The 12,136-nt window shown below is 47.0% G+C and overlaps 1 protein-coding gene across 1 annotated transcript; it reads right to left on the reverse strand.

Moving 5' to 3' along the window:
- On the reverse strand, positions 1-1,665 carry LOC118700440 (inositol 1,4,5-trisphosphate receptor-interacting protein-like 1). Its single transcript, XM_036404907.2, has one exon. It carries the CDS (start codon positions 1,597-1,599, stop codon positions 1-3), a length of 1,599 nt encoding a protein of 532 aa, XP_036260800.2. The 5' UTR covers positions 1,600-1,665.
- Positions 1,666-12,136: the final 10,471 nt, after the last annotated feature.

The following is a 12,136-nucleotide window of genomic DNA, read 5'->3' on the forward strand; positions in this document are numbered from 1 at the left end:
TCACTGTTCATTTTTAAGGATCCGTTTGAACCAATGGTGCAGATCCACGTACTGGCTCATTGCCTGGGAGTGGGCAAACGGATCCATCACCAGGTCATGGAAGAGATTGCATGACCTGGCCATTAGGACCTCTGGGGGCAAGCGGATCCCCTCAGGAAGCCTCTGGTTGCCCACAATGAAGTGATTGAGGCGTCTCATTTCCACACACGTGCGCAGGCTCTCGCTGATATCCATCAGCCGCCTCACAAAATGTCTCCTGCGCCACTGTGACACGGGCAAGATGCTCAGGAGGTGCATGACAATGGTCTTGATGGTATAGGTGGAGAAGCCTAAGCCCAGCTGAAGACGAGTGAAGAACTGCAGGCATTTCAGGTGCAAGCTGTCAGGGGGAGCCCGCCTGGCGATGTACCTGAAGAACTTCATCTCGGCCACGGCGTAGCTCTCCGGCCAGATTGTGCTGGAGGTGTGGGCTTGCCTAGGCTGGCTGCTTACAAAGACGTCTGAGTTGCCTTGCCGCACCCCAAACAGCATCTCGATCCGGTAGCTTTCTCTGCCATTGGTCACCTTGAACTGGCAGGAGCGTCTGGGGGGCAGCAGCACTAAATGCCAATGGTGTGACTCACGCAAAGCCGGCCAGATTGCCCTCACCAGCTGGTAGAACCAGCGGGCAGTTTTCTCCACGTCCAGGTAGGAGCCCGTGCACAGGCTATGAAGGAGGCTGGGATCCTGATGCCTCCTCAGCTCCTCCTCAGGGTGGTGCAGGAAGCACAGCATGTTCTCACCCTGCCGCTCGCTCGTGCAGGTGCACTCCTGCTGCACGCGGATGCGGAAGTTCCTCAAGCGCCTCTGCCCTGCAGTGCCCAGCTCTAGGTGGAAGCTGTGCCCTCGGGGAGGTGTCATGGGTATGAGCACCTGGTACACGACATCCTGCTCACGAGGACTCCAACCTTCGAAGGCACTGCCCACCCCAATGGCTCCTTGCAGCACCGGATAGAAACTGTTGGACAAGACCCGTCGAAAATAAATTGCAAAATGCTCCATCAGGCTTCTTGTCCACATGCGTCCTTCCTGCAGGTCCCACACAGGCCACTGTATGCGCTCCATTATGATTCTCCCAAAGTTATCGGCACCATCACGGTATTCTTCCACTTGATTTCCAACATCATTGACGTTTGCTGCGTTGGCAGCCTCATTGCCAACTTCATTTGCAGCATCACGTTCTTCATTCGCAGCAGCATTGTCGACATCCTCTGCGTGGCCATCATCACTGTCATCTTCCTCCGCCTCCATGTCACTGTCTCCCTCATCTTCATTTCCAGCGTCTTCTTCATATGCATCCACATTTTCGACTTCCTCTTCATCTACACCATCGTGTCCTTCTCCTTGCTCCTCTCTCCTCAGGCTGCCTTTCCTCCACATATACCACAGTGCCAAGAGAAGGAGCAGGAGCGCAGCAGGAGCCCAGAGCTGCCAGTGCTGCCAGGCAGAGCAGAGCAGGTCTCCCCAGGCCAAGAGACCCTGCTTCACCAGGACCAGCTGCTCCACCTCCCGCTCCAGACGAATCTTCTCCTCTTCCTGGAGCTTGGCACGCACCTCCATTCGCAGACGTGTCACCTCGTCCAAGCCATCACCCACGGGCTCTGGGTACTGGACTACACTTTGCAAGAGCAAGAGCCACAATACCCAGGTATCCATGGTCTGCAGGAGGATGGCGAGAAGGCCTTGAAAGGGGCTGAGAGGGAGGCAGCTGGCAGCAGGGCCGGGGGAGGCAGCTGGGACGGGAATCCCAGGGATCGGGGAGCAGGAAGGACAGGACCCCAGAGAGCTGGCAAGCAGCCAGGCCCGTTCCGCTGCCCGAGCAGCAGCAGCAGCAGCCCGAGCAGCAGCAGCAGCAGCAGCAGCAGCAGCAGCATCACGGTGCCCTGCCCAAGGCTGTGCCATGAGGGGCTGTTCCTGGCTGCAGGGGGAAAAGCCAGCCCCGGGTGCAGCGTTTCTGCCCCGGCCCTTGTCCCCAGCCCAGCCTCCCCACCACGTGTGCACTCACCGCTTGCCCAAGCAATACAGGGCCAGCGTTACCTGCTGGGGCCTTGCATAGCTGCCCCCATTTGTGACATGGCCCCATGATGTCATGGATGTCACAGTACAGCACAGCCAGCCCAGCCCCACGCTTTGTCCCCACCCCAGCTCACAATGTTGGAGGGGCCCTGGCGTACCAGTTAAGGCAGCCTTTGAGTGAATCTTCTTCAAAGGACCTCTCTTGGCCCTTCTCTTGTCTTTCTGATCAGCTGCCCTCCACTGGCAATCTCATAGATACCCATGTTGGAAGGCACCCTTGAGGATCATGGAGTCTAAGCCTTGACTCCATGCTGAGCTTCAGTTAAATCTCTGAGTCAGTCTTTCTGGAAGTTTAACACTACCCATTCCACTAATCAGCCTGGGCCCAAAATGCCACATCCACATGACTTTTAATTCTCTCCGAGGGTGGTGACCCAGTCATTTCCCTGGGTAACCTGTTCTCAACCTTGATATCCTTTTTTTGAAAGACTCCAATCTTAAACTCCTGTGGCACAACTTTAGGTATTTTTCTCTGGTCATGTTTGTTCCCTGCACTGATATAATGACCCCACCCTGGTGACAACCTCCCTTGAAGGGAGCTGTAGACAACTATAAGGTCTCCCCGAGGCACTTTTTCTCTGCTGGATGCTTCCACTTCCCTCAGGCCTTCTTCATCACACTTGTGCTCCAGACTGTTCCTCAACTCCATTTATCTTCTGTGCATACACTCAAGCACATCCATGTCTTTCTTGTCATGAGGGGACCAAAAGTGGATGCAGGATTTGTCATACAGCCTCACTATTGCCCCATGGGGGAGAACAATCACTGCTCTGCTCCTGCCGGCCACACTGCTTCTGGCAGAACCTGGGATGCCATTGGCTTCTTGCCAATTTCATACATGCTAGCCCTATGACTAGAGATAGGGCTTAAAAAAAGCCAATTCTTGCGAAACCACCTTTTGCTGACCCAAAGCACAAATTGATGGCAAAATCTTAGGTCAGGTATCAGCATTTTAGGAGTTTTACAGATTTGGAATGAACATGCAACCAGCCAGTGTGGTGTAGCCCTCTCCTGCACTGTGGTGACACACTCATCTGAAGCTGTGGGCTGTTCCCTCCCTCATTCCATGCCAGCAGTGCCACAGGCCAGGGTTCTCGCACCTGGAGGATGAACATCAGACAGGGACAGTTTGGTTTTCTGTGGTCTCACCAAGACCCTTCCATGCACATCTGCAGAGTTTAATTCCAGCACCTGAGGTTCACCCTATGACCAATAAGGAGAGCAACACAACTCAGTTCTTCCATCAAATTATTTTATATAGCATTACACAAGGATTGTCACTTAAAATACAGGCAGAAATTTTCAAGTAGTCCTTTCATGTCTTCATCATGTTCTAGCACCTATATTGGCATGTTATTATCAGCCAGGATGAGAGCAGAGGGACAGAACTCCTCATTCTAGTCACACCACAGCACCTAGGGTTAGTACACTTGGAGGGAGGGATGATTCCTCCTTAAAAATACTGACAGAGGCATGAAGAAGGCACCTGTCTCTCTTCAGACCCACATAAGCTCCAGGTGAAGTTCACAAGAGCAGCAATGTCAGAGGTGCCTCTTACACATTTCTCTCTTTTCCTGCCCTAGCCTCCCCAGAGCACCAGAGAGGGAAGGACAAGGCAGAGCCAGGCAAAATATAAAGATCTGCAGCCAGATTCTCCATCTTAGTGTATTTATTGACATGGTGTAGGATTAAGTGCAAAGTTTAATGGGGAGGGGGGAGGAAGCAAAGCCCAGAAGAAATTGAAGCGATACATGGAATAAATAAACTCTACAACTACATATAGTTATGAAGTGGGTATGTATGTCAGCTCTCAGCACAAGCGAGATAGCTCTCGTGAAAACTTGTGCCCCGAGCTTCAGTCTGACTCACATCTTTATTCACAAAGGTATGCCATATGCAATACATTGCACAACTTCTATGCATATTTAACACCTGGCCCTGCCTGTTCTCACCCCCTATGGCAATCAGATCTACGCCCTTCTGGACATGCGTTGTTTGCTGTGGTGGTCGCACGGGGGTCTCTGGTGGTCTCTGAGGCTGAAGATTGTGGTCGTCTTCATGACTGAACTTTTGAACTTTTCTCCTTTGCACATGCACTTTTGGTCTCTTGGTGCTTATCTGAGTACGTCTGTCGGCCTTGATTAGCTTGGAGACAGAGGAGTCTTTTTATCTGGGCTCTTTGCATCTCTTGGTCTTCTCTGGTATTGTTCTTTATGCAAGAAACTTCAGAAATTGGCATTTTCTTATGCTTTTTGTACCATGGCAGAGGTTTCTTAAGTAAAAAGGTTAAAATTCAATACATAGTTCTACAGGCTAAACTTTAAATGCTTAATTCATATTACTAATTCAAGTGAACTCCAAAAATCTCTATTTCAAAATGAGGAAAATTGCATACAAATAACTGATAATGGCATTAGAATCTGAGTAGGAAAGAAAGGTTGGCAGCTCCACACCTCTTTTTTTTTGTTTCTTTGTTTAAATACCAAGACAGTGGAGTGCCCTTTTGAAAGCAGATAAGCCTGGATATTTCTGTTAGGAGTTATAGAGAGCATGCCCTTAATAGTATTATTTTTCTAGACCCATTATCTGAGACTTGCTCTCATCAACTGTCTTGGTTTGGAAAGACAGGTATCTGCTAAGGAAGGCAGGAGACTCCCTCAAAATGGAAAATGTAAACCCCCTCCCTCCGAATTGCTGTAAATTTTAAATGAAGGGGGCTCTTGGGCAAAAAATATGGGAGCAGGAGTAACAGTTCTTTACTAGGGAAGAAAATAAAAAGATAAAATAAACAATGCAATAATCCAAAACAACACTGACAGAATCAGAACACAACCTGACACCCTGTTGGTCAGGGTGTTGGTAGCAGTCCAATTGGAATTGTGGCTGCAGTCCTCCTGGAGTGTCAGGTATGGTTCCATTGGAGCAGGGATCCTGTAGAAAGGTGTAGTCTTCCTCTGAAGATCCAGTGGAAGGGGCAGCTGTTCCTCTGGGAAAATCCAGTGGAGAAGCACTGCTGGTGTTTCAGAACCTCAAGATTATATCTGGGTAGAATGCTTGGCTCTTCCCTCTGGGTGGAGCATGTCACAATGGGATGCTGTAGTTCTTATCAGTCATGCAGTGACATTCAATAGCCTGTTATCAGCAGATGTCTCCCCAGAGGGAGGAGTGTTTGTGGAAGAGATAAGGAAAACTGCCCACTTAACAGAAGACAACTGCCATACAGATAGCAAATGGAATACAATTTGCTTGGCAATCCAGGACATCTACTTAAGGCAATCATTGAAGAATTTAAAAATACAACTCAGTCACTGCTTCAAAGGCTGGGTTTTGGCTGGTTTTTCCCCAAGGGAATACAAAGGTATCACTATCACAATGGCTCTTCCCATGGTAATTATCAGGAATATACTTCAGACACTGGAATCTGGGAAAAAAGGCTGTAAGTGTGACCATTGTGCCTTAAAAAAAAAATAACCTTCATAAGTATTGTTGCAGGGGCCCCCTGAGCAGGCAATGATGAGCCTTGACTCTATGATTGCAGAAGGCTGAACAAAAGCTTTATTAACGTATACTATATTACACTACATACGACACCAATACTATACTACTACTATACTAAAAGGAAAAACCCAGCACCCTTGCTGGACAGTCCGATACACACGTGGCTCCGATTGGTCAAATGAAATCAAAACACCATCACCAGAGTCCTATTAAGAAACTACCTTTTGGTAAACACTCTCCATAACACATTCCACATGTGCCAAGCAACAGGAGCAGCAAATAGAGATAACAATTGTTTTTCTTCTTTCTCTGAGCTTTCTCACAGACTTCCTCAGGATTTTTCCTGGGAAAGTTGTGCCTGCTGCTCTCTGTGAAGAGAGCTACCGCCACACATAAGATGGTCTCATGTCCCAGTGCACAGCCACTCCATCACAGCCAGGCAGGAGAGTCTACCCAAGCAGAGCTATCCTCCAAGGTTCTAGCACAGAGCAGCTCAGTTAGAGGTGCTGGTTTACATCAGTGCTTTTTTCTTTCCCTTTGCAAATTAAAGGATATCTCTGCCTTGATTTGTAATCACAGAGAAATGCAGATTTGCATCTAACAATAGTCTTTCTGGCAAACCCCCACCTTCATGGAAAGTTCTTTAATTCCTTTAATTCAGCATGTGTTTGTTCAGATTTTCAACTTCTCACATCATAAAATGATTCCTGAAATTTCTCATTTACTGGATTATTCACCATTTAGTCATTATGTTCATTTGGGCACCTCAAAAAGGAATTTTATACAAATTTTCTCATGCAGGAAGGCTGATGAGTACACACACACCCTCCATATACAGTCAGAAACTACGGAGAGGTGAGAAACAGCATTGTAAAATGAAAAGTAACAGGGCCTAAAAAAAACTGGAAAAAAGGTTATGCAGCAGCATCTCCCCAGAGTTCCTTTCCCTCTGCAGGAGCAGTGCCTGCCCCCGCCATGGATAGGTAGTAGGATGTTTTCCTGTGGAGACCACCCTTGGCCACCCCTGCCCTACTTCCAGCGTATGGCATGAGGAACACCTCACCCTGGCTTTCCTTGTTTGCAAAGCACCCTCCTTTTATTTTTTAAATAAATAATCTTCATTAGGAGTCAGCAAGCTAAAACAAGCATTAAAACATCTCCTCACAGAAAGATAAATATGAAATTAAACTCACAGCAATTGGATTACTAGAGCTGTCAAATCACAGAAAGAATAATTCCAGAGAAGAACATACCTCCAGCTATTAGTTAATTTTTCCAGTACACTAATCCAGGCAATTTGCTGATGGTTTTGCCATGCCTGATTATCAATCAGTTAAAAACCAAACCCCTTGCTTGGAAACTACTGGTTATCCACAGCATTTCTCCAAAGATAATGCAAGCAGGATTTCCAGAAACTTGCTTTAACTCCCTGATAGACAATTAATTCTTAAACCCCTCATGCTGGATTTGCTTCAGTGCTTGGATGAGAGGAAATCAGAGATATTGGAAAGTAATAAGGTCCAATACTCTTTCCTACATGCAAATATAGCTAAGTATGCAGAGAGGCTGCCACTGAACAGTCAGCACAATTATCTGCAGCTAATCCAAAATAGCTTATGAGCAAAACCAGAGTGAGCAGTTCATGCCGCTACAAGGATTGCAAAGGAGGCCTTCTTGATTGCACTGGCTCTAAGCCAGCAACAAATGGATTTTTTGGAGCCACCAAGTTTGTGATAGATTTTGTTCCAGAGGAAAGTTGTGATGAGGAGGAGGTGGGATCACGTCCCAGACGTTTGTCCATGGTTCTCCCCATAACGGGTCAGCACCCAGGTGCCCACACTCCTCCCACCCTGTCTTCCATTTGTGTCACATGGGTGGAGTCTGTCACTCTCACAAGCTTTCTGTGACAATCCTGCTTGGTCTAGGAGCGGCCCTGGAAGGCATACATGCAGCATCCCCACGACGGCAGACTATGTATTTTGAAAAGGATTTTCCAACATGCTCTAATTTGGTTTAACTCCCACTGAATTCACAGCTAAGTCAGTGGTGGGAGTCTTCAAAAAAGAACACCCACGGGCCAGAGAAAGCACCATTTTTGGACAGTATCAATACCTCCTGTGGGTAGAGGAGGTAGAAGGGAAGGCACTACCTGCCTGGCACACATTCCACATCTCCTCACACACAGTCATCTCTGAGAGACCTTTATTCTTCTGCCCTCAGGGCTGTGTGGTCACTTCCACCCATTTATTACCACCAGTGCTGGCAGCATTTCATACCCGGCTTTGTAGGAATAACCTCAAAAGAACAAGGCAGTGAGAAGTCAGCGAACATTTTCCAGCATGCTCAGTGAGGTTGTTTGCTGATGGATTTTGATACACTTGATTACTGAGCCATTAGAAAATCTCTTTGGAAGTACTGTCTGCCCGCCAGCATTTCCCCAATGGGTATTCTCCTGAGCATTTATGTAACAGCTTACATGCAGCTGGGCTCCAGCAAAGACTCAGGCCACCTGTCTCAGGCTCTGCACCATCAGAAGCAGCCCAAGCTGGGACTTCAGAGCTGGCATTAAAGCACACCACGCTCAGACTGCTGGTCACTGAACCCTTTCCTCTAAGGGACACAGACCTGAAGGTTCCCAACCATCCATCAGGATTGTGTTTTCTCGCCTGTTTTACTCTGTCCTTCTGCTGTTAGCATCTTCTTGGAAGGTATGACAAGAACTGTGAGGCTGTTGAGAAAATATAAACCTTCCCTGTGTACTCTCCAGCTATCCCCCCAGTACCAGCCAAGTTTCTTCCACTTCCAGGCTACCTGTGCCTGATTTCTCTCCTTCTCCAGGTAAAACTGAAATCCACTTCCTTCCTTGCCCTGCCATGACTCACAACTGTAATGGGGTCGGCAGCCAGCTGAACATGAGCCAGCAGTGTGCCCTGGTGGCCAAGAAGGCCAACGGTATCTTGGCCTGTGTCAGGAATGGCGTGGCCAGCAGGAGCAGGGAGGTCATTCTTCCCCTGTACTGGTGAGGCCACACCTTGAGTCCTGTGTCCAGTTCTGGCCCCTCAGTTTACGAAGCACTTTGAGAGGCTTGAGCGCATCCAGAGAAGGCAACGAGGCTGCTGAGGGGCTTGGAACACAAGCCCTGTGAGGAACGACCGAGGGAGCTGGGAGTGTTTAGCCTGGAGAAAAGGAGACTCAGGGGGGACCTTATCACTCTCTACAGCTGAGAGGTGCACTCTCTACCTGAAAGGTGGGTTTAGTCGGGTGGGGGTTGGGCTCTTTCTCCAGGCAGCAACTGACATAACCAGAGGACACAGGCTGTGCCAAGGGAAATATAGGTTGGATATTAGGAAAAAGTTTTTTACAGAAAGAGTGATAAAGTACTGGAATTGTCTGTCCAGGGTGGTGGAGTCACCATCCCTGCATGAGTTTAAAAAAGACTGGATGTGGCACTCGGTGCCATGGTTTACTTGAGATGTTAGGGCATGGGTTGGACTTGATGATCTTGAAGGTCTCTTCCAACCTAGTGACTTTTTGAATTCTGTGAATTCTGTGAGTTCTGTGAATTCTGTGGATTTGCTGCCCCTCCTCACAGGTCACTTCCTCTGAGATATTGCCACATCCCCTCACCCATGGAGCTGGAGGCTCTGGGCAAGATTTGCTCTCCCCAGGAGATAGCAAATGACTGTGGAAAAGAGGTACAGAAAATGATAGTCCCCTCACCCCACTGGGGGCTCTGGCAGCTCCACTGCTGAGGAGACAAGCTGAGCAATAGAAAACTGACAAACCCTGATTAATAATAAAGTCATAATGAAACTGTGCCAGCTGGCAACAGTGTGGTCTGTCAGCAGGGCTGGATTAGTGTGGAGGGAGCCTGCTGTCGTCTGGGTCTGGAAAAATGCGCAGGAATTGTGGAGAGTGAGGGCGTCCCCCCACCCTCATCCTTGTCAATAGAAGTCCCACCCCACACCTACAGACCAGTCACAGCATGTGACACATTGCTGGCCATGCTGGCCACCCATTTGGACAAGGCACTCACTGGAGTAGTGGTCTGCAGAAGGGAAAATGGGTTTTAGGGCTCACACTGAAGAACTCACTGATCTTACTGACTCCCAGCCTGAGCTGGCCACAGATAGGTTCACAGAAGACACACCTTAGCAAAGGGATTTCACCTGCAAGATGTGCAATGTGGCACTGACACGTAAAACATGGACAGTGATTCACAGCTACAGATACAATATTTATTAAAGGCGATTTTAAAGACATGGCCACCCCTTGGGATCACATACAAGCACAGTCTGACGGTCTTTATGCTCCTCAGGTATCACCTGTAAACACTGTCTCAGGCCAGGTCTTCAGGGTGCTCAATGTATCAGCTCAGCTAAATAGCAAGGAGGTAACTGGACAGTAGTTTCACACTGTCACACATCAGATAAAGCTAAAAGAGCATTACCATAGAAAATCATTTGGGTGTTAAGCCTTGCCCTGCCTGCTGAGCATTACAGACCAGTCTAGGTGAGACAGATCAATGGGGTAGTTTTGCCTGTATTACACTACAATGTTTTCAATAAACTGCTTCAAAGAAGAGAAAAATATGACTTTTACCTAAAGGGACCTGAAGAATCCAGTTCTTCCAAGGAACCTTTCACAAGATGATCATCCTTAATATGATCAAGCTGGTAGCTTTATCAGTGCTTTAACATTCATGTTTGTGTATACTCACTTCTCATTGAACACTACTTGGATCTGGTGATAGCTGGTACTACACTTAATAGCCTACTCTGTGTAGATGTTAAAAGTTTGCAGAATCTATTTTTGTGGGTTTTTTGCAATAAAGCCTGAGACTTATGTTTTCTTGATTCTAAAATAAAGGGAGGAATTATTTCAAAGGGCAAATTAAAAGAGAATGAAAAAAATGTTGTACCAGCTGGAAGGAGATTGTGGCTTTGGAACATGAATCAACATGGATTTCATTTTCTACTCACACACTGGAGCTGCCTTTTTCCACCTCCACTCAAGAGAACAAGTAGGGACACAACTTCTACTTTGTTTTTTTTATTTATTTAAAAAAACTTTTGGTATAGCAGATGACACAAAATGTGTTAGCTGCCCACTTCTGCAGAGATGCACAGTGAACTTCAGTAACACACTATGAGCTGAATTAAATTGTCTGCCAAAAGCAAGCAAACTTTTCTAGACAATCTGTTATTTGACACACTCTACCCAGTAAAGCCTGTTGGACCATCTACTCTGCATAAAGTCCAGGGTACATGTTTCACGTGGTCCTAAACTTAGCAGTGAGCCAGAGTCAATATTTCCACAGTGGGGATCCCCTACAAGAAATTCTATCAACAGCTCTTGCCCTCTTGGCTTGGTGTCCGTGATCCAGGAAAATCCCTTTCCCCAGCTCCACCTGTTCACTGCCAACCTGACACACCCAGGAGAAGCTACAGTGCTGCACACACAATTCCTACCCATGGGCATCCAGAAATCCCCTATACAACAACAAAAAAACCCCAGGATACACCAACTGCACCAGAGGAGGCTGACCTGTTGGAGTTTTCAAACACTCCAAAAATTTCAAACCCTTCATATTCAACATTTTCCTGCCAAAAAAGAGAATACAGCCAGGAAAACTACACACAGACAGACACACATATCTCAGCTTCCCTGTATCAAAAGGTAAAAAGGGGAAGGAAAATTAGCTCATTACTGGATCTGGCTGTACTTCTGCATCCCTAACACGCTGGCTCAGTCAAAATGTTATCTGCTATCTTTGATATTATTTTAATGTTGGAGGAAGGATAAAGAAATTCTTCTTACACCACTGAGAAATATTTTAAATTCTTATACACAGCAGCCAGCTGGTGTTTCCAGAGTTTTTACACAGCTTTTTTGCATTTCAAATACAGCTTCTCTACCAGATACCTTCCCAATGACATCCTGGCAGCTCAGAGTATGAAGACGGGAAGGAGTTGTTGGACCACCTATGTCAGCACCACAAGGGGGACACAAAAGGAAGGAAAATTGGGGTAGACAAGTAGTCAGAATGCCAAAATACTGAAACATGTAGGGGGAAGCACACATAGAAAAATTGGATGCTAGAATGAGGCTGTAAATTTAGGTTTATTCATTTCTTCTATAATTTTAGTCAGTGTGTCTTGCAGAATAGCTGACAAAATACAAATATCTGACTCCACTAGGAGTCTTTATCTTATTATGACACTGGTATAATTTAATGTGGCCCAAATTATCCAGACTTTTTCCTATTTTATAACAGAATTGTGTTCTTCAGCTGTGTTTAGGGTCAGAGCACATTTTCATTACACCACTGCCATTTCAGATTATATATTTCAACTTTCCATTTACCAGCATGGGCACAACCCTGTAGCTGGGCTCTATTCCCCAAAGGAAGCTGAAGCACCCCACTGCCCTGAGGTGTGTGCTCCCTGCAGCCCAAGGATAAGCTCAGTGCAGGCTGCAGCTCTCTGGAGCAGGTAAATCCCAATGCCACCTGTAAAAGAGT

This window comes from Molothrus ater, chromosome 5 (assembly GCF_012460135.2).
Source record: "Molothrus ater isolate BHLD 08-10-18 breed brown headed cowbird chromosome 5, BPBGC_Mater_1.1, whole genome shotgun sequence".
Taxonomy (NCBI): Eukaryota; Metazoa; Chordata; class Aves; order Passeriformes; family Icteridae; genus Molothrus; species Molothrus ater.

Bases quoted from the DNA above. Each gene is read 5' to 3' on its own strand.
- LOC118700440 (XM_036404907.2), bottom strand. From the start codon at position 1,599: ATGGAGGTGCGTGCCAAGCTCCAGGAAGAGGAGAAGATTCGTCTGGAG.